Source organism: Sphaeramia orbicularis, chromosome 19 (genome assembly GCF_902148855.1).
Source record: "Sphaeramia orbicularis chromosome 19, fSphaOr1.1, whole genome shotgun sequence".
NCBI lineage: Eukaryota > Metazoa > Chordata > Actinopteri > Kurtiformes > Apogonidae > Sphaeramia > Sphaeramia orbicularis.
Window position 1 is genome coordinate 39,931,154 of NC_043975.1, and position 22,341 is coordinate 39,953,494.

Consider the following 22,341-nt stretch of genomic DNA (forward strand, 5'->3'; position numbering starts at 1 on the left):
TGGGCGCATGGGGACAAAATCGCCAGTGACGCGGTCGCCTTTCGCCACTGTTGCCACTCTCACACATTTTCACATTCACGGCACTGAGACTTTTCCGATGATGTATATGACATGTGCACAAATCGCATATTTACACCTGCTCAGAATGAATGGGAGTCAATGGGACACGCACACTCGGGGTTAGTCACGTGGGTGTAAGTGCACGACACGTGACCTCTGACCCCACACACATGTGGGGGACCTCGAGAACTTTCAAAAAAGGGCAAATACATGGTTGCCATAGAAACGGCTATATTGTTCTTGCTCAGATTATTATTATTAGGCCCGAGCCGAGTAAAGCCGGCGCAGGGCCTATTGAGTCTGCAGTGGGTGCATGGAGACAACATCGCCAGTGATGCGGTCGCCTTTCGCCACTGTCGCCACTCTCACACATATTCACACTCACGGCACTGAGACAGACATGTGGGGGAGCTCCAGAGCTTTCAAATAAGGCCAAATATGTGGTTGCCATAGAAACGGGTATATTGTTCTTGCTCAGATTCTTTTTTTTTCTCCTGCTGTTTGAGCTCAATTTTGACCCTCTGAACATTTACGAGTACTCACCAAATTTTGCCGAGAATTCCGAAGTGTGAGAAATTGAATTTACATATAGGTTTCGTAGAGGTTGGTAAAGAAATGTTGCGGCAGCGCCCCCTTGAAAAGTGGAAATGCATTGCGCCAATGGGAGCGAGTCCAACATAAAGTATGTTGAAGAGCCACGACAATCGGTACACAGATTCATTATGAGGAGACAAACAAAAAATATTATTATACCACGCCCCTAAACCAACCCTTAGTTGGCCAAATTGGATTGAAATTTCCAAAATGCTGAGTCAGCGTTTTCGCTGACGTTGTATTTTAACTATCTCCTACTAAACCGTTTGGCCAAATGAGCTCAAAATCGGTGTACAGTATCTAGAGAAGTGGGACATCAAAAGTTATCCGAATTTTTTGAATTGGTGTCACCATTTTTGTGCGATGAGGTTAGAAACTTTGCAAAGTTTTTTCGAAAATTTGCCATCACAAAAATTGCTTCAGCTCAGACATACAAACACCGATTAGGCTCAAATTTCAATCAGACATCTATCTCCCAGGCCTACACCCATTTATTGAAAGACATTGAAATTTCGCACTATAGCGCCTTCTACAAAGGTACATTTACAAAAATGACATCAGTTCGGAAAGATGAACACTGATTTGGCTTAAATTTGACTCACACATCTGTCTTCCAGGCCTACACCTATTTGTCAAAAGAAACTGAAATTTCGCGATACAGCGCCCCCTACAAGTTTTTTTTTTTTTTTTAATTAAAATTTCTTCAGTTCGGACATACGAACACCAATTTGGCGCAAATTTGACTCAGACGTCTATCTTTCAGGCCTACACCCATATATCAGAAAAAATTGAAATTTAGCGCTATAGCGCCCCCTACAATTTTACCTTTACAAAAATTACTTTACTTCAGACATACGAACACCAATTTGGCTCAAATTTGAAGCAGTTGTCAATCTCCCAGGCCTACACCCATTTATCAAAAGAAATTGCCATTTCGCTCAATAGCGCCCTCTACAAATTTACCTTCACGATAATTGCATCAGTTTGGACATGCGAAAACCGATTTGGCTCAAATTTGACTAAGTGGTACATCTCGGAGGCCTACACCCATTCAATGGAAGAAATTGAATTTTTGCTCCACAGCACCCCCTACAGATTTATTTATATAAAAATTTGTTCAGTTCGGACTTAGGAACAGTGATTTGTCTCAAATTTGAGTCAATTGTCAATCTCCCAGGCCTACACGCATTCATCAGAAGACATTGAAATTTGGTGCTAGAGCGCCACCTGCTGAACGATGAGCATACTTCTACTGGACGTGCCCCTGGCGAGGGCCTTTAGATTCCGCTTGTGGCTTTAATTTGGTCTTATTTTACTTTCTCCTACGTTTTGAGCTCAATTTTGACCCTCTGAACATTTACGAAAACTCACCAAATTTTGCAAAAAATTCAGAAGTGCGAGAAATTCAATTTACATATAGGTTTCATAGAGGTCAGTAAAGAAATGTTGCGGCAGCGCCCCCTTGAAAAGTGGAAATGCATTGCGCCAATGGGAGCACGTCCAACATAAAGTTTGTCTTACAGCAACGAAAATCAGTACACGGCTTCATCATGAGGAGAAAAAAAAAATTATTATGGCCACGCCCCTAAACCAACCCTTAGTCAGCCATATTGGATTGAAATTTCCAAAATGCTGAGTCAGCGTTTTCGCTGTTGTTGTATTTTAACTATCTCCTATCTAAATCGGTGTACAGTATCTAGAGAAGTGGGGCATCAAAAGTTAGCCGAATTTTTTTAATCGGTGTCACCGTTTTTGTGCAACGAAGTTGCAAACTTTGCAAAGTTTTTTCAAAAATTTACCATCACAAAAATTGCTTCAGCTCAGACATGCAAACACCGATTTGGCTCAAATTTGACTCAGACGTCTATATCCCAGTCCTACACCCATTTATCAAAAGAAATTGCCCTTTTGCTAAGTAGTGCCCCCTACAAATTTACCTTCACAAAAATTTCATCAGTTCGGACATACGAACACCGATTTGGCTCAAATTTTAATCAGTTGTCAAACTCCCAGGCCTACACCTATTTATCAAAAGAAAATGCCATTTTGCACAATAGCGCCCCCTACAAATTTACCTTAACAAAAATTGCATCAGTTCAGACATACGAACACTGATTTGGCTCAAATTTGAAGCAGTGTTTAATCTCCCAGTCCTACACCCATTTATCAAAAGAAATTGCCATTTTGCTAAGTAGCGCCCCCTACAAATTTACCTTCACAAAAATTTCATCAGTTCGGACATACGAACACCGATTTGGCTCAAATTTTAATCAGTTGTCAATCTCCCAGGCCTACACCTATTTATCAAAAGAAAATGCCATTTTGCGCAATAGCGCCCCCTAAAAATTTACCTTAACAAAAATTACATCAGTTCAGACATACGAACACTGATTTGGCTCAAATTTGACTTAGTGGTACATCTCGCAGGCCTACACCCATTCAATCAAACAAATTGAATTTTGGCTGCGTAGCGCCCCCTACAGATTAATTTATACAAAAATTTTTTCAGTTAAGACACACGAACACTGATTTGTCTCAAATCTGAGTCAAATGTCAATGTCCCAGGCCTACTCCCATTCATCAGAAGACAAAAAATTTGGGGCAAGAGCACCACCTGTGGAACAATGAGCACACTTCTGCTGGACGTGCCCTTGGCAAGGGCCTTTAGGTACCGCTTGCGGCTTTAATTTTTGTTTGTGTCCTCATGACGAATCTGTGTTCCGATTTTTGTGGCTCTACAACAAACTTTATGTTGGACGTGCTCCCATTGGAGCATAGCATTTCCACTTTTCAAGGGGGCGCTGCAGCAATACTTCTTTACCGACATCTACGAAACGTATATGTAAATTCAATTTCTCGCACTTCTGAATTTTGGGCAAAATTTGGTGAGTTTTTGTAAATGTTCAGAGGGTCAAAATTGAGCTCAAAGCGCAGGAGAAAAATAAGAATCTGAGCAAGAACAATATAGCCGTTTCTATGGCAACCACATATTTGGCCTTATTTGAAAGCTCTCGAGCTCCCCCACGTGTCTGTCTCAGTGCCGTGAATGTGAATATGTGTGAGAGTGGCGACAGTGGCGAAAGGCGACCGCGTCACTGGCGATTTCCTCCCCATGCGGCCACTGCAGACTCAATAGGCCCTGCGCCGACTTTACTCGGCTCGGGCCTAATAATAATAATCTGAGTAAGAAAAATATAGCCGTTTCCGTGGCAACCACATATTTGGCCTTATTTGAAAGCTCTCGAGCTCCCCCACGTCTGTCTCAGTGCCGTGAATGTGAATATGTGTGAGACTGGTGACAGTGGCGATACGCGACCGCGTCACTGGCGATTTCGTCCCCATGTGCACACTGCAGACTCAATACGCCCTGCGCCGGCTTTTCTCGGCTCGGGCCTAATAAAAATAAAAATAATAATAATCTGAGCAAGAACAATATAGCCATTTCTCTCTAGCTCTCTTGGTCCCCCACATGTCTGTGGGGTCAGATGTCACGTGTCATGCACTTAAACCCACGTGACTGACCCCGACTGGGCGTGTCCCATTGACTCCCATTCATTCTGAGCAGGTGTAAATATGCGATTTGTGCACGTGTCATGTACATCTTCGGAAAGGTCTCAGTGCCTTGAATGTGAATATATGTGAGAGTGGCGACAGTCAATTTTTGTAATGGTAAATTCACGAAGAAACTTTGCAAAGTTTGCGACGTTGTCACACAAAAATGGTGACACCAATCCAAAAAATTCAGCTAACTTTGGATACCCCACTTCTCTAGATACTGTACACCGATTTTGAGCTCATTTGGCAAAACGGCCAAGGAGGAGATGAAATATAACGTCAGCGAAAACGCTGACTCAGCATTTTTGAAATTTCAATCCAATATGGCCAACTTCCGGTTGGTTTAGGGGCGTGGCCACAATAATATTTTTTTTTGTCTCCTCATGATGAATCTGTGTACGGATTTTCGTGGCTCTACAAAAAAACTTTACGTTGACAAACTTTATGTTGGACGTGCTCCCATTGACGTAATGCATTTTTACTTTTCAAGGGGGCACTGCAGCAACATTTCTTTACCGACATCTACGAAACATATATGTAAATTCAATTTCTCACACTTCTGAATTTGAGGCAAAATTTGGTGAGTTTTCGTAAATGTTCAGAGGGTCAAAATTGAGCTCAAAGCGCAGGAGAAAGAAAAATAAGACAAAAAAAAAAAAAAATAATAATAATCTGAGCAAGAACAATATAGCCGTTTCTATGGCAACCACGTATTTGCCCTTTTTTGAAAGTTCTCGAGGCCCCCCACATGTGTGTGGGGTCAGATGTCACCTGTCGTGCACTTACACACATGTGACTGACCCCGAGTGGGCGTGTCCCATTGACTCCCATTCATTCTGAGCAGGTGTAAATATGCGATTTGTGCACATGTCATATACATCGTCGGAAAGGTCTCAGTGCCGTGAATGTGAATATGTGTGAGAGTGGCGACAGTGGCGAAAGGCGACCGCGTCACTGGCGATTTTGTCCCCATGCGCCCACTTCAGACTCAATAGGCCCTGCGCCGGCTTTACTCGGCTCGGGCCTAATTAAAGCCGTAAGCGGCATCTAAACGCCCTCGCCACAGGCACTTCCAGTAGAAGTATGTCCATCGTTCAGCAGGTGGCGCTCTAGTACCAAGTTTCAATGTCTTCTGATGAATGGGTGTAGGCCTGGGAGATTGACAACTGATTCAAATTTGAGGCAGATCTTTTTTCGTATGTCCAAACTAAAGAAATTTTTGTATAAGTAAATCTGTAGGGGACGCTATGCAGCTAAAATCAAATTTCTTCTGTTGAATGGGTGTAGGCCTGCGAGATGTACCACTGAGTCAAATTTGAGCCAAATCGGTGTTCGTATGTCCGTATTAATGCAATTTTCGTGAAGGTAAATTTGTAGGGGGCGCTACTGAGCGAAGTGGAATTTTCTTTTGATAAATGGGTGTAGGCCTGGGAGATTGACAACTGATTCAAATTTGAGCCAAATTGGTGTTCGCATGTCTAATGTGAAGTAATTTTCGTGAAGGTAAAATTGTAGTGGGCGCTATGGCATCGAATTTCAAATTTTTCTGATAAATGGGTTTAGGCCTGGGAGATAGATGTCTGAGTCAAATTTGATCCAAATTGGTGTTCATATGTCCGAACTGAAGCAATTTTAATAAAAAAATATTAAAAATTTTTGTAGGGGGCGCTGTAGTGCAAAATTTCAGTTTCTTTTGACAAGTACATGTAGGCCAGGGAGACAGATGTCTGAGTCAAATTTGAGCCAAATCGGTGTTCGTATGTCCGAACTTTTGTCATTTTTGTAAATGTACATTTGTAGGGGGCGCTATAGTGTGAAATTTCAATTTCTTTTAATAAATGTGTGTAGGCCTGGGAGATAGATGTCTGATTGAAATTTGAGCCAAATCGGTGTTTGTATGTCTAAGCTGAAGCAATTTTTGTCATGGCAAATTTTCGAAAAAACTTCGCAAAGTTTGCAACCTCGTTGCAAAAAAAACGGTGACACTGATTTTAAAAAATTTGGCTAACTTTTGATTCCCCACTTCTCTAGATACTGTACACCGATTTTGAGCTCATCTGGCCAAACGACCAAGGAGGAGATAGTTAAAATACGACGTCAGCGAAAACGCTGACTCAGCATTTAGGAAATTTCAATCCAATATGGCCGACTTCCGGTTGGTTAAGGGGCGTGGCCACAATAATATTTTTTGTTTGTCTCCTCATGATGAATCTGTGTACCGATTTTCGTGGCTCTACGACAAACTTTATTTTGGACGTGCTCCCATTGACGTAATGCATTTCCACTTTTCAAGGGTGCACTGCAGCAACATTTCTTTACCGACATCTACGAAACCTGTATGTAAATTCAATTTTGCACATTTCTGAATTGTGGGCAAAATTTGGTGAGTTTTCGTAAATGTTAAGGGGGTCAAAATTGAGCTCAAAGCGCAGGAGAAAGAAAAATAAGACAAAAATAAAAAAAAAAAGTAAAAATAATAATAATCTGAGCAAGAACAATATAGCTGTTTCCATGGTAACCACGTATTTGGCCTTATTTGAAAGCTCTCGAGGTCCCCCACATGTCTGTGGGGTCAGATGTCACGTGTCGTGCACTTACACCCGCGTGACTGACCCCGACTCAGCTTGTCCCATTGACTCCCATTCATTCTGAGCAGGTGTAAATATGCAATTTGTGCACATGTCATATACATCTTCAGAAAGGTCTCAGTGCCGTGAGTGTGAATGTGTGTGAGAGTGGCGACAGTGGCGAAAGGCGACCGCGTCAGTGGCGATTTTGTCCCCATGCGCCCACTGCAGACTCAATAGGCCCTGCGCCGGCTTTACTCGGCTAGGGCCTAATTAAAGCCGCAAGCGGCATCTAAAGGCCCTCGCCACGGGCACGTCCAGTAGAAGTATGGCCATCGATCAGCAGGTGGCGCTCTAGCCCCAAATTTCAATGTCATCTGATGAATGGATGTAGGCGTGGGAGATTGACAAATGATTCAAATTTGAGGCAGATCTTTGTTTATTTGTCCAAACCAAAGAAATTTTTGTATAAGTAAATCTGTAGGGGGTGCTATGGAGCCCAAATTCAGTTTGTTCCATTTAATGGGTGTAGGCCTGAAAGATGTACCACTGAATCAAATTTGAGCCAAATCGGTGTTCGTATGTCCGAGTTGATAAAATTTTCATGAAGGTAAATTTGTAGGGGGCGCTATTGAGCAAATTGGCATTTTCTTTTGATAAATGGGTGTAGGCCTGGGAGATTTACAACTGATTCAAATTTGAGCCAAGTTGGTGTTCGTATGTCTGAAGTGAAGTAATTTTTGTGAAGGTCAAATTGTAGGGGGCACTATAGCTCCAAATTTCAAATTTTTCTGATAAATTGGTCTAGGCCTGAGAGATAGACGTCTGAGTCACATTTGAGCCAAATTGGTGTTCGTATGTCCGAACTGAAGCAATTTTAATAAAAAAAATGTAAAAAAAAAACTTGAAGGGGGCGCTGTAGTGCGAAATTTCAGTTTCTTTTGAGAAATAGGTGTAGGCCTGGGAGACAGATGTCTCAGTCAAATTTGAGCCAAATCGGTGTTCGTATGTCCGAACTGATGTCATTTTTTTCAATGTAAATTTGTAGGGGGCGCTATAGTGCGAAATTTCAATTTCTTTTAGTAAATGGGTGTAGGCCTGGGAGATGGATGTCTGAGTCAAATTTCAGCCAAATCGGTGTTTGTATGTCTGAGCTGAAGCAATTTTTGTAATCGTAAATTTTTGAAAAAACTTCGCAAAGTTTGCAACCTCGTCGAAGAAAAACGGTGATACCGATTCAAAAAATTCGGCTAACTTTGGATTCCCCACTTCTTTAGATACTGTACACCGATTTTCAGCTCATTTGGCCAAACGGCTTAGTAGGAGATAGTTAAAATACGACGTCAGCGAAAACGCTGACTCAGCATTTTGGAAATTTCAATCCAATATGGCCGACTAAGGGTTGGTTTTGGGGCGTGGCCATAATAATATTTTTTTGTTTGTCTCCTCATGATGAATCTGTGTCCCGATTTTTGTGGCTCTACGACAAACTTTAATTTGGACGCGCTCCCATTGGCGCAATGCATTTCCACTTTTCAAGGGGGCGCTGCAGCAACATTTCTTTACCAACATCTACGAAACCTATATGTAAATTCAATTTCTCCCACTTCTGAATTTTGTGCAAAATTTGGTGAGTTTTCGTAAATGTTCAGGGGGTCAAAATTGAGCTCAAAGCGCGGGAGAAGGAAAAATTAGACAAAATAAAAAAAATAAAAATAATTAAAGCTGCAAGCAGCATTGGTCGGGACCTCGCGCTCTGGCCGGGTTCCCCTTCCCATGCCACCACCCGTTACCGGTCACACCTCATTCTTGTTTTTTTGGCAGATTTATGTTTTTTTTCCCCCATTTATAATAAGGCTTTTATTTTGAAAGACCTCACTGTGTGTGTGTGTGTGTGTGTGTGTGTGTGTGTGTGTGTGTATGTGTGTGTGTGTGTGTGTGTAAGGGACAGAGAGAGAGAACGAGAAGCAGTTATAATCTTTTTTTTTTTATTCATGCAAGTTGGATCAGTAATACTAGTAGTAGTAATAGCAGTAGTAATAGAAGTATAATAGCAGTAGTTGTAGTAGTAGTAGTAGTAGTATTAGTAGTAGTAGCATTAGTAGTTTTAGTAATAGCAGTAGTAGTATTAGTATAAATAGCAGTAGTAGTAGTAATGTCAGACACATGGTTGCTATGGACTCTACAGTGTGTGTGTGTGTGTGTGTGTGTGTGTGTGTTTGTGAGAATGAGAGAGACAGAATCAGTTATAATCAGTTTTTTATATTATCCAGGTTGGATCAGTAATAGTAGTAGCAGTAGTCTCTCTCTCTCTCACTCACTCACTCAGTTGCTATGGACTCTCTGTGGTTGCTATGGGAGCATAAACATGGCAGGTGCACCTGATCAACACTAATGACTTAGAGGAGACACTGGAGTTTCAGAGAAATGAACGAAAAACCACCTGTCAGACAAACTGACGTCAATCCAGAACAGTAGCTCCTATCTGAAAAATTCTGTCATGTCAGACTTCTGGAAGGTTGGACCAACATTTGAATGTATAATGTGATGAAACAAAGTCAGAAGTGAATCAGCAGTGAGTGTACGAAGGTGGAGTTAGTCAAACATGTGAGTGAGACAAATGGAACACAGGAGGGAAGGAGGGAAAAAGCAGCAGTTGTTGTGTTTGGAGGCCCACAGATCAAAAACTAAACACTTTAACATTCAAATGTCAACAGTCTGGGAAAGAAAAGAGATTTTTCTACATTTTGATGTATAATTTGTTCCTGTAACCCCAGAAATATGAGAGTTATGATGAGTTGTTTCTAGACTTTCAAACCAAAACAGCCTCTCCAGTCTGTTTGAGCAGCAAGATTTCAGCCAATCAGCTGTCAGCATGTGTGCATGCGCACGTTCGTCTCACATGGCTCCTAGAGACCAGACATGTGAGTCAAAAGAGTTCAGGCTGCAGTTCTCTCAGCTACCATTTCTCGGATAAATTGCTGTAATTCGAAAACTGTACATCGTATCTCAAAAATTTTTTCACAGGAGTGTTCTGCTGTGTTGTGTGATCACTTCAATATATAATATGTGTGGGAAATGTTCAATTTGAATTTTCAGTTTCAGAAGTCGCAACTTTCAGGGCTTGTAAAAAGAAAACTAAGATAGTTATAAAAAAAGTGCGAGATCACTTTTTTGAGAAGGGTTCTCTCTATCTTCTGGTGCTATTTAGAAGACGATATGACAAACAGTGTGATAGGAGATAGTTTTAAAAGTTTTATTTTGAAAGGCAAATTGCGAACTTCCTGTTGGAGCTAGCTCATAGGTGTCAGTGCGTGATTTGTTGGGCTCGATTAAACGCAAGTTTTGGCCTTGGTTTCGTGTGTCTATGACATTCGTAGTGGAAGTTTGCAATTTGCGCATTTTAGTTTGAACGGCATATTGCGAACTTCCTGTTGGAATTAGGTCATGAGTACCCGCACGTGATTTGTCGGGCTCGATGAGATGAAAATTTTGGCGTTTGTTTCATGTTTCTATGACATTCCTACTGGCCGCAAGGGCCATTTTTGTGTTTCTAGGGGGTGCTAGAGAGCTCATTTTGGCACCTATGGGGTTAATTTTTGCATTTTATAAAATTTTTTGCCAGACCTGACATGTGTGCCAAATTTGGTGAGTTTTCAAGCATGTTTAGGGGGTCAAATTCCCAATTAAAGTGGCGAGAGAAGAATAATAAAAAACGAACGAAAAACAATAGGGCCTTTGCCCTGACGGGCAAAGGCCCTCTCCCTCACTGTGTGAGAGAGAGGGCCTCTCCCTGTCAGGGCTCGGTCCCTAATAATAATCGGAGCAAGAACAATATAGCCGTTTCCGTGGTAACCACGTATTTGACTTTATTTGAAAGCTCGCACCTCAGAATTCTATGCAAAATTTGGTGAGTTTTCGTAAATGTTCAAGGGGTCAAATTTGAGCTCAGAGAGCAGGAGAAGAAAAAATACATAAATACATATATATATATATATATATATATATATATATATATATATATATATATATATATATATATATATATAAATCTGAGCAAGAACAATATAGCCGTTTCTATGGCAACCACATATCTGGCCTTATTTGAAAGCTCTCGAGGTCCCCCACATGTCTGTGGGGTCAGATGTCACGTGTCGTGCACGTATCCCCACGTGACTGACCCCGAGTGGGCGTGTCCCATTGACTCCCATTCATTCTGAGCAGGTGTAAATATGCAACTTGTGCACATGTCATATACATCTTCGGAAAGGTCTCAGTGCCGTGAATGTGAATATGTGTGAGAGTGGCGACAGTGGCGAAAGGCGACCGCGTCAGTGGCGATTTTGTCCCCATGCGCCCACTGCAGACTCAATAGGCCCTGCGCCGGCTTTACTCAGCTCGGGCCTAAAAAAAAAAAAATAATAATAATAATCTGAGCAAGAACAATATAGCCGTTTCCGTGGCAACCACATATTTGGCCTTATTTGAAAGCTCTCGAGGTCCCCCACATGTCTCTGGGGTCAGATGTCACGTGTCGTGCACTTACACCCACGTAACTTACCCCGAGTGGGCGTTTCCCATTGACTCCCATTCATCCTGAGCAGGTGTAAATATGCGATTTGTGCACGTCATGTACATTGTCGGAAAGGTCTCAGTGTCATGAATGTGAATATGTGTGAGAGTGGCGACAGTGGCGAAAGGTGACCGCGTCACTGGCGATTTCGTCCCCATGCGCCCACTGCAGACTCAATAGGCCCTGCGTCAGCTTTACTCGGCTCGGGCCTAATAAAAAACAAAAAAATAATAATAATAATCTGAGCAAGAACAATATAGGCGTTTCCGTGGCAACCACGTATTTGACTTCATTTGAAAGCTCTCGAGGTCCCCCACATGTCTGTGGGGTCAGATGTCACGTGTCGTGCACTTACACCCACGTGACTGACCCCGAGTGGGCGTGTCCCATTGACTCCCATTCATTCTGAGCAGGTGTAAATATGCGATTTGTGTACATGTCATATACATCTTCGGAAAGGTCTCAGTGCCGTGAATGTGAATATGTGTGAGTGTGGCGACAGTGGCGAAAGGCGACCGCGTCACTTGCGATTTCATCCCCATGCGCCCACTGCAGACTCAATAGGCCCTGCGCCGGCTTTACTCGGCTCGGGCCTAATAAAAAAATAAATAAATAAAAATAAAAATAATAATAATCTGAGCAAGAACAATATAGCCGTTTCCGTGGTAACCACGTATTTGACTTTATTTGAAAGCTCTCTAGGTCCCCCACATGTCTGTGGGGTCAGATGTCACGTGTTGTGCACTTACACGTGACTGACCCTTAGTGGGCGTGTCCCATTTACTCACATTCATTCTGAGCAGGTGTAAATATGCGATTTGTGCACATGTCATGTACATTGTCGGAAAGGTCTCAGTGCCTTGAATGTGAATATGTGTGAGAGTGGCGACAGTGGCGAAAGGCGACCGCGTCACTGGCCATTTCGTCCCCATGCGCCCACTGCAGACTCAGTAGGCCCTGCGCCGGCTTTACTCGGCTCGGGCCTAATAAGACAAGAAAATAAAAAAATTAAAGCTGCAAGCGGCATCTAAAGGCCCTCGCCAAGTGCACGACCAGTAGAAGTATGCCCATCGTTCAGCAGGTGGCGCTCAAGTACCAAATTTCAGTGTCTTCTGATGAATGGGTGTAGGCCTGGGAGATTGACAAATGATTCAAATTTGAGGGAAATCATTGCTCGTTTGTCCGAACTAAGGAAATTTTTGTATAAGTAAATCTTTTGGGGGTGCTAGGCAGCAAAAATTAAATTTCTTCCATTGAATGGGTGTAGGCCTGCAAGATTTACCACAGAGTGGAATTTGAGCCAAATCGGTGTTCATATGTCCGAGGTGATGCAATTTTCGTGGAGGTGAATTTTTAGGGGGCACTAGTGAGCAAAATGGCAATTTCTTTTGATAAATGGGTGTAGGCCTGGGAGATAAAGAACTGATTCAAATTTGAGCCAAATTGGTGTTCGTATGTCTGAAGTGAAGTAATTTTCGTAAAGGTAAAATTTTAGGGGGCGCTATAGCTTCAAATTTAAAATTTTTCTGATAAATGGGTGTAGGCCTGAGAGATAGACGTCTGAGTCAAATTTTCACGTGTCGTGCACTTACACACACGTGACTGACCCTGAGTGGGCGTGTCCCATTGACTCCCATTCATTCTGAGCAGGTGTAAATATGCAACTTGTGCACATGTCATATACATCTTCGGAAAGGTCTCAGTGCCGTGAATGTGAATATGTGTGAGAGTGGCGACAGTGGCGAAAGGCGACCGCGTCAGTGGCGATTTTGTCCCCATGCGCCCACTGCAGACTCAATAGGCCCTGCGCCGGCTTTACTCGGCTCGGGCCTAATAATCTGAGCAAGAACAATATAGCCGTTTCTATGGCAACCACATATTTGGCCTTTTTTGAAAGCTCTCGAGGTCCCCCATATTTTTGTGGGGTCAGATGTCACGTGTCGTCCACTTACACCCACGTGAGTAACCCGACTGGGCGTGTCCCTTTGACTCCCATTCATTCTGAGCAGGTGTAAATATGCGATTTGTGCACATGTCATGTACATCTTCGGAAAGGTCTCAGTGCCGTGAATGTGAATATGTGTGAGAGTGGCGACAGTGGCGAAAGGCGACTGCGTCACTGGCGATTTTGTCCCCATGCGCCCACTGCAGACTCAATCGGCCCTGCGCCGGCTTTACTCGGCTCGGGCCTAATAAATAAATAAATAATAATAATAATAATAATAATCTGAGCAAGAACAATATAACCGTTTCTTTGGCAACCATGTATTTGGCCTTATTTGAAAGCTCTCAAACTCCCCCACATGTCTCTGGGGTCAGATTTCACGTGTCGTGCACTTACACACATGTGACTGACCCCGAGTGGGCGTGTCCCATTGACTCCCATTCATTCTGAGCAGGTGTAAATATGTGATTTGTGCACGTCATGTACATCTTCAGAAAGGTCTCAGTGCCGTGAATGTGAATATATGTGAGAGTGGCAACAGTGGTGACAGGCGACCGCGTCACTGCCGATTTCGTCCCCATGCGCCCACTGCAGACTCAATAGGCCCTGTGCCGGCTTTACTCGGCTCGGGCCTAACTAGTCCACCCGAGGGCAATCTCCATCTCTTTTCTACCCGTTACCGGTGTTCTGTCCGGCTCAGTTGCCGGGTGGACTAGACAAAAGAAGAAGAAAAAAAACAAAACAAAACAATAACAAAACAACAGCATGAAAACAGCTAATAGGCCGCCGATATTTCTGTGGAGACAGAAACACTTCCATAAAAACACAAATGAGTAAATCTTTGCAGATTACCCCTCGTCAATTTAAACTACCATTCCCTTTACCAACTACCAGCTACTTGCAGCTCCAGCAGGGAAAAAGGGAGCACCGCCGAGATTCCAAATTGGCTTTTGGCATATGGCAATGCGGTGGGATCTTGCTGTCTCTCGAAAAAGGTGTGAAACATAAAAACAGTTAATCTCTCACACACATCTGAACAATATAAACATTCAAAACAATGCCTCGGCCTACCAGCGTTTCTTTCTTTCCCTGTATGCCAGCATGGAATGAGGTGTACACCAACCTCACTCCCACGGCTGGAACTAACTGACACACACCTGTTCCTTCTGCAAGTAGGCATATTTCTACCCGCCTCTTAAATGTTGCACTTCCCCTTTCCTACTCAGTGCCAATTGCCATATATAGGAAGGACAGGATACTTTGGTGAACATGTCGACTTAACTTTTTTCTGGGTTTAGGTGTGGGAAACAATGACATAAAAAATGAGTTTTTTTGGATTTGAATAGAAATGTATTGGGTTTAATGGGACCGTTGGAATTCCAGTAACTTTGAGGCTCATCCGCTCCTCCTCTGGGCTTTGGGAGTTGTACTTTGGATAAAAGGACAAATGCATTTGTGTTAAATCTGGTATACATGTTGTATACGGCCTCAGAGTAACAGCATTTTACAACAGTTTTTATAGAAAAGACTTGTATATTTTCAAGAGCCTCGCTGTACAGTAGTGATGATATCCATCTCTAAGCCTAAAATGGTCAGGCTTAGAGATGGATTTCATCACTACTGTACAGCGAGGCTCTTGAAAATATACAAGTCTTTTCTATAAAAACTGTTGTAAAATGCTGTTACTCTGAGGCCGTATACAACATGTATACCAGATTTTTGTATAAAATCAGGAAAAATTATAAAATTTAAACTCTGACTGTCATGCCAGACATTGAGATGCAATTGGGCCAAATAAAGTCAGAAGTCCTGCAAGCTGCATGTTCCATGTTAAAGCGTGATGAAGGAATGTGACTCTAAAGAAGATGCATTTTTCATCATTTTCATTTCTTTAAAATTAAAAATGACTTGTTAATTTTTTTGTGTGTGATTGATTGCACAGTTACTTGAATCTAGAACCTAATTCCCACATTTTTCACAGGTCTTGATGTGTGACCTGTATATTGTCTTGTCAAAGCGGAACAAGTTATGTGTCATAACATGCACATTGAATTACAGTTCAATAACAAGAGCTCATGAAAATAGAAATGTTTTAACCTGATATAAGAATGTCAACATTCAGGGCACATCTATGATGAACTTTATTGATCTCCATGAGGAAATTCACTCCTGGCAGTTTGTTGTCATTCTGATTAAAGCTGACTGTACAACACATAGCTCTGTGGATTTAAATTTTTTTTTGCAGGCATTGATTTATGCAACTATGAGTCACACCACATCCTATCATCTGTGACAGGATTTGGCTGAGCAGTTTTGACAAAAAAGCTTTAGTCAAGGCATGATTTCACCGTGTTAACATTTTGAGACTCCAAATTTCAGAGTGGGGAGATGTGAAGCTTTTCATGTCCATTCCTGTGGATCAAGGCTGCTGATCCGACATGGGAATGTGGTTTTAAGGCATACCAGTGACGACTAGCGCCCAATCTGACCAAAATGACGCTAATCCTTAAAAGTACAGTAAGTCAGAGGTGTTTTTGTTTTGCTGGGTTTGAGTGAGGACATTAAAAAAAAGATATGACACACACTTCTCCCCAGTCAGACGTAAATAGAACCAGGGTCAGATGCAACATTTTGAGAAGGATTCCGAGGAGGATATTCTCACTTTACCTCAATGTGAATGAGTGAAACAGAGGTAAACATGACCCACAGTTACATGCAAAACAGTCCAAAACAATACAAAAAGCCCCTCAGAAGGAGCAGTTTAATAGTCTAATGGTAAATTTATAGAGAAAAAAAAGCCTAATTAAACAACTTTTGTTGTATTTCCAAGTGTCTGTTCTTTCTACGCCTTTTTTTTTTTCAAGAAAAGGTGCACAACTTCAGTATTGTATTTCCAATTATTGCTTATTTTTATTTTGTGTAATTGTTTGCCTTCACAACATCAAGATTGATTTCAACTATAAATGAATGGAAAGATAACACAGAGACAAGATGATCCCATGGTGTATCCATAGAACATCTATAACAACATCAAAACAATGTAAGAGATGACACAAGAAAAAGACGTAAGAAGCATAATAAGCCTAAAATACCTGTAGCCTCTGCTTTTGTGATTTAGAGAATATTGCCAGCATACGGTGGCTTTCTCAACCCTAGCTCAAAATTTAGGTTCTATTTTAATAGGGTAAAAATCTGTTTAAAAAATGTATTATGTTCCGTTGCTAATATTGAAACTGATTAGCAAATTTTAGTGAATGTTCACTATATTTTATATTTTCCTAAATTGACATTACAGCAGATTAATACTCATCAGATTAAATTTGCATGATGTCAGGTTCAATTCACTTTGCACTAACAGTTAGTAGAAATGCCCCCCAAAAGTCTTCATTTTACACTTTGAGGCCCTGGGAATTTTCCACTGTTATTGCAATAAAGAAGTACTTCTACTTCTTTCAGTCTTTTTTTATGCAAATTTACTTCTGTTGGAGTAAAGACTGTAGCTACATCTTCCACCTCAATGTGTAGGGAGTGTTGAATGATTTGTTTCATTCTCCACACATGAAGAAATTAACTGCAAGCAAATGAGTCAATGAACTCCACATACGCCAACAAACAAAAAGTTGTTCATTCACTGTGACTGTTTGTGTATTACTGTGCAGAGTTTGACCACTGAGCATTCCACCTATGGTAATGTAGCATTTAAAGAGAGTCAGAGATCTTTTCTGCAGTGGTTAACATTTCATATATGTTATGATATTCATATTCACACATTTTTTATGTTTCATTGGAAGTGGATGATATGCCCTTTTAACAATCCTCAATGAGAAATTAACGATACGTAAATGTGTAATTTGTGGCTTGTTCTGCTTGCATTAACGTAGCATTGGAAGACATATTCAGATGCTTTACTTAAGTAAATGCATGAATAAAAGCAAGTGAAAATTCTGCATATCAATGTTTACTTTAAGTATATATAATCAATGAAATGTACTGAATCATCATTATAGTAAAATTATTGCTGCCTGTCTTTTACTAATATACGTGATGTTTTTGAATTATTTTACTGCTGGACATGTTTAATACTGTATATAATGTTAGGTAGTTTTACAGCATCATGTTCTATAACATCATTATTTATAGTGACACTGCCCTGAATCCAAGAGGTTTTTGGAGTTTATTGAACTCAAGGAGAATTTTCTGAACCCACACAGCAACACCTCATCCACCATTTGGAAAACAAACTGGTTTTACTGGACAAGAAGAGAATGGAGAATTGCAATGTGAAAAGAAACTATGCAGCACCAAATGTTGTAGTAGAAATATAAAAAGTTTATTTATCTTTGAGATGCAGTATTGTAGAAGTATAAAGTCGCATAAAATGTAAATGCTCCAGTCCCTCAGAACCATATAATTAAAGTGTCTTCATGAATGACTACCACATCTTTACTGTTTTGTCTCTTAGATGTACCTTAAGGCTTGGATCTTGCTGCTCAGCTTCCTGCTTCCCTTCACCCCTGCAGCCGACACAGCGAAATGTCCACAGCAGTGTGTCTGTGACCAGATCCAGCTCACGGTGGCCTGTGTCAACAAAAACCTGACTGAAGTTCCTCCTACAGTCGATGAGGTTTTTATATTTTTGCATTTGTAATTTTACGAGCATATCCAACAATAGTGTACTCAAAAATATTAATTGTATTTACTTAATGTTTTGTCAAGTGGTTCCACAAAACTTAAAGTAAATGTTAACAACTTTTTGTGCAATTTACTTAAAGTATATTGTAAAAGAGTACATTAAGTAACTTCAAGTTAAAAAGGTTACTTCTTTTTTATGTATTTAGCCTACATTACATAAATGTGATATGGTTGAGTATAATAAATTCATTCCAACACATAAAAGCAATGCAAGGATATTAAGGAAAAGTAACTTTATGCAGTAAGTTCATTTTAATTAACTGAGCTTAGTTTGTCTTCTAAAATTCCTAATAATGTTAAGTAGAAAAATCACAAAAATTCAAAATTCAAAAATTTTATTTTCAACTTCAGTGTTATGAAACATTCCAAAGTGTGTAGTAAACAGTCATTTAACTATTTAACAAACATAAAAATGTAATACTCCCCCTTGAACTGCCACCTTATCGTGGTGGGGGAGTTTGTGTGCCCGAATGATCCCAGGAGCTATGTTGTCGGGGGCTTTATGCCCCTGGTAGGGTCTCCCAAGGCAAACAGGTCCTGGGTGACGGGCCAGACTAAGAGCAGTTCAGAAGCCCCTATGAATAAGAACCACCTAAAGAACGTGACGTCGCCCGGTACGGCGGAGCTGGGGCCCCACCCTGGAGCCAGGCCTGGGGTTGGGGCTCGTATGCGAGCGCCTGGTGGTCGGGCCTATGCCCACGGGGTCCGGCCGGGCCCAGCCCGAAAGAGCGACGTGGGCCCACCCTCCAACGGACTCACCACCCATCGAGGGAATCATAGGGGCCAGGTGCAGTGTGGATTGGGTGACAGTCGAAGGCAGGGAGCCCGACAACCCGATCCCCGGACACGGAGTCTAGCTCTTGGGACATGGAATGTCACTTCGCTGGGGGGGAAGGAGCCAGAGCTTGTGAGGGAGGTTGAGAGATACCGTCTAGATATAGTCGAGCTCACCTCCACACATAGCTTGGGCTCTGGAACCCAACCCCTCAAAAGGGGCTGGACTCTCCACTTCTCTGGCGTTGCCCACGGTGAGAGGCGGCGGGCTGGTGTGGGCTTACTCATAGCCCCTCAGCTCAGCCGCCATGTGTTGGAGTTCACCCCGGTGAACGAGAGGGTCGCGTCCCTACGCCTTCGGGTCAGGGACAGGTGCCTCACTGTTGTTTCGGCCTACGGGCCGAACGGCAGTGCAGAGTACCTGGCCTTCTTGGAGTCTCTGGGAGGGGTGCTGGATAGTGCTCCGACTGGGGACTCCATTGTTCTCCTGGGCGACTTCAATGCCCACGTGGGCAATGACAGTGAGACCTGGAGGGGCGTGATGGGGAGGAACGGCCTCCCTGATCTGAACCCGAGTGGTGTTCTGTTACTGGACTTCTGTGCTAGTCACAGTTTGTCCATAACAAACACCATGTTCCAACACAGGGATGTCCATAAGTGCACTTGGCACCAGGACACCCTAGGCCGGAGGTCGATGATCGACTTCATTGTCGTATCATCAGACCTCCGGCCACGTGTTTTGGACACTCGGGTGAAGAGAGGGGCAGAGCTGTCAACCGATCACCACCTGGTGGTGAGCTGGATCTGCTGGCGAAGGAGGAAACCGGACCGACTCAGCAGGCCCAAACGTGTTGTGGGGGTCTGTTGGGAACGTCTGGCAGAACCCGATGTCAGTGTGGTCTTCAACTCCCACCTCCGGGAGAGCTTCTCCCAGATCCCGGGGGAGGCTGGGGACATTGAGTCCGAGTGGATCATGTTCTCCACCTCCATTGTCGAAGCGGCTGCTCGGAGCTGTGGTCGCAAGGTCTCCAGTGCCTGTCGTGGCGGCAATCCCCGAACCCGGTGGTGGACCCCGGAAGTAAGGGATGCTGTCAAGCTGAAGAAGGAGTCTTATCGGGCGTTGTTGGCCCGTGGGACTCCCGAGGCAGCTGATGGGTACCGGAAGGCCAAGCGTGCTGCAGCCCAGGCGGTTGTGGAGGCAAAAACTCGGGTCTGGGTGGAGTTTGGGGAGGCCATGGAGGAGGACTATCGGTCGGCCTCGAGGAAATTCTGGCAAACCATCCGGCGCCTCAGGAGGGGAAAGCAGTGCGCCACCAACACTGTTTACAGTGGAAGTGGGGAGCTGCTGACCTCAACTGGGGATGTTGTCGGGCGGTGGAAGGAATACTTCGAGGATCTCCTCAATCCCACTGCCACGTCTTCCATAGAAGAAGCAGAGGCTGAGGTCTCAGAGGTGGACTCGTCCATCACCCAAGCTGAAGTCACCGAGGTGGTTGGCAAGCTCCTCGGTGGCAGAGCACCGGGGGTGGATGAGATTCGCCCTGAGTACTTTAAGTCTCTGGATGTGCAGGGACTGTCTTGGTTGACACGTCTCTGTAACATCGCGTGGCGGTCGGGGACAGTACCTCTGGATTGGCAGACCGGGGTGGTGGTTCCCCTTTTTAAGAAAGGGGACCGGAGGATGTGCTCCAACTATAGGGGGATCACACTCCTCAGCCTCCCGGGGAAAGTCTATTCCAGGGTACTGGAGAGGAGGATCCGACCGATAGTCGAACCTCGGATCCAGGAGGAACAATGCGGTTTTCGTCCTGGTCGTGGAACGCTGGACCAGCTCTATACTCTCCATCGGGTGCTCGAGGGTTCATGGGAGTTCGCCCAACCAGTCCACATGTGTTTTGTGGATCTGGAGAAGGCGTTCGACCGTGTCCCTCGTGGTATCTTGTGGGGGGTGCTTCGGGAGTATGGGGTCCAGGGCCCTTTGCTAAGGGCAGTCCGGTCCTTGTATGACCGAAGCAGGAGCCTGGTTCGCATTGCCGGCAGTAAGTCAGACCTGTTCCAGGTGCATGTTGGACTCCGGCAGGGCTGCCCTTTGTCACCGGTTCTATTCATAATTTTTATGGACAGAATTTCTAGGCGCAGCCAAGGGCCGGAGGGGGTCAGGTTTGGGGACCACAGGATTTCATCTCTGCTTTTTGCAGATGATGTTGTCCTGTTGGCCTCATCGAACCTGGACCTTCAGCGTGCACTGGGGCGGTTTGCAGCCGAGTGTGAAGTGAGCAGGATGAGGATCATCACCTCCAAATCCGAGGCCGTGGTTCTCGACCGGAAAAAGGTGGTTTGCCCTCTCCGGGTCGGTGGGGAGTCTTTGCCCCAAGTGGAGGAGTTTAAGTACCTCGGGGTCTTGTTCACGAGTGAGGGAAGGATGGAGCGTGAGATTGACAGACGGATTGGTGCAGCGTCTGCAGTGATGCAGTCGCTGTACCGGTCGGTTGTGGTAAAGAAGGAGCTGAGCCGAGAGGCGAAGCTCTCGATTTACCGGTCAATCTACGTTCCTACCCTCACCTATGGTCATGAGCTTTGGGTCATGACCGAAAGGACAAGATCCCGGATACAAGCGGTCGAAATGAGTTTCCTCCGTCGGGTGGCTGGGCGCACCCTTAGGGATAGGGTGAGGAGCTCAGTCACCAGGGAGGAGCTCGGAGTAGAGCCGCTGCTCCTCCGCGTCGAGAGGGGCCAGCTGAGGTGGCTCGGGCATCTGTTTTGGATGCCTCCTGGACGCCTCCCTGGGGAGGTGTCCCGGGCATGTCCCACCGGGAGGAGACCTCGGGGAAGACCCAGGACACGCTGGAGAGACTATGTCTCTCGGCTGGCCTGGGAACGCCTCGGGATCCCCCTGGAAGAGCTGGAGGAGGTGTCTGGGGAGAGAGAAGTCTGGGCATCCCTGCTTAGACTGTTACCCCCGCGACCCGGCCCCGGATAAGCGGAAGAGAATGGATGGATGGAAAAATGTAATAATACTGTAGCTCCAAATGCAACCTGCTAAGATAAGATAAGATAAGTGTTACGAATACACAAGGCTTGGAACCAAATGCACGAGACAGAGACAAAATGGACTTAGTTTGAATATTTATTAACTCAAAATATAACAGCAACAAAAATATCGTCACAACCGTGGAATCAAAAATTAACACAAAGATCTTCTCAAAGGAGGTATAAAAAAAAAAAAGATCTTCACAAACGTGGTATCAAAAAAATAACAAAAAGATCTTCTCAGACGAGGTATCAAAAAACCTCATTAAAAGGTCTAGTGATGCGTCGGTGCATGCGTTAAGCTCATAGAGCAAAACCCCGTGTCGGTGCGTGTATCACTTCAAGAAAGTCACGTGACCGATACAGGACCTGTTTTGGAACTGACACTGATGCGCCAAACTGTGTTTATAAGGAAGTGTATCTGTCAATGTGATGCATCTGTCAAAAGAATCTCTGATCTTTGTGGTTCATCGTCAAATTCATCAAGAATTCTGGAGCAGCCTCAAGCCAAAAGAAAGGTTTCCGCCGTGTGGGACCATTTTGATCTCATA

The 22,341-nt window shown here is 43.7% G+C and overlaps 1 protein-coding gene across 2 annotated transcripts in view; it reads left to right on the top strand.

Annotated features, from left to right (window-relative positions):
* chadlb (chondroadherin-like b) overlaps positions 1 to 22,341 on the top strand; it is an 80,089-nt gene that overhangs the window by 4,187 nt on the left and 53,561 nt on the right. Inside the window, exon 2 of one of the 2 annotated variants that reach the window (XM_030122440.1) lies at positions 17,757 to 17,918. In XM_030122440.1, the coding sequence (XP_029978300.1) occupies positions 17,757 to 17,918 (162 nt within the window). Of the gene's footprint in view, positions 1 to 17,754; positions 17,919 to 22,341 lie in introns of both variants that reach the window. The other variant, XM_030122441.1, reaches the window with a different exon arrangement.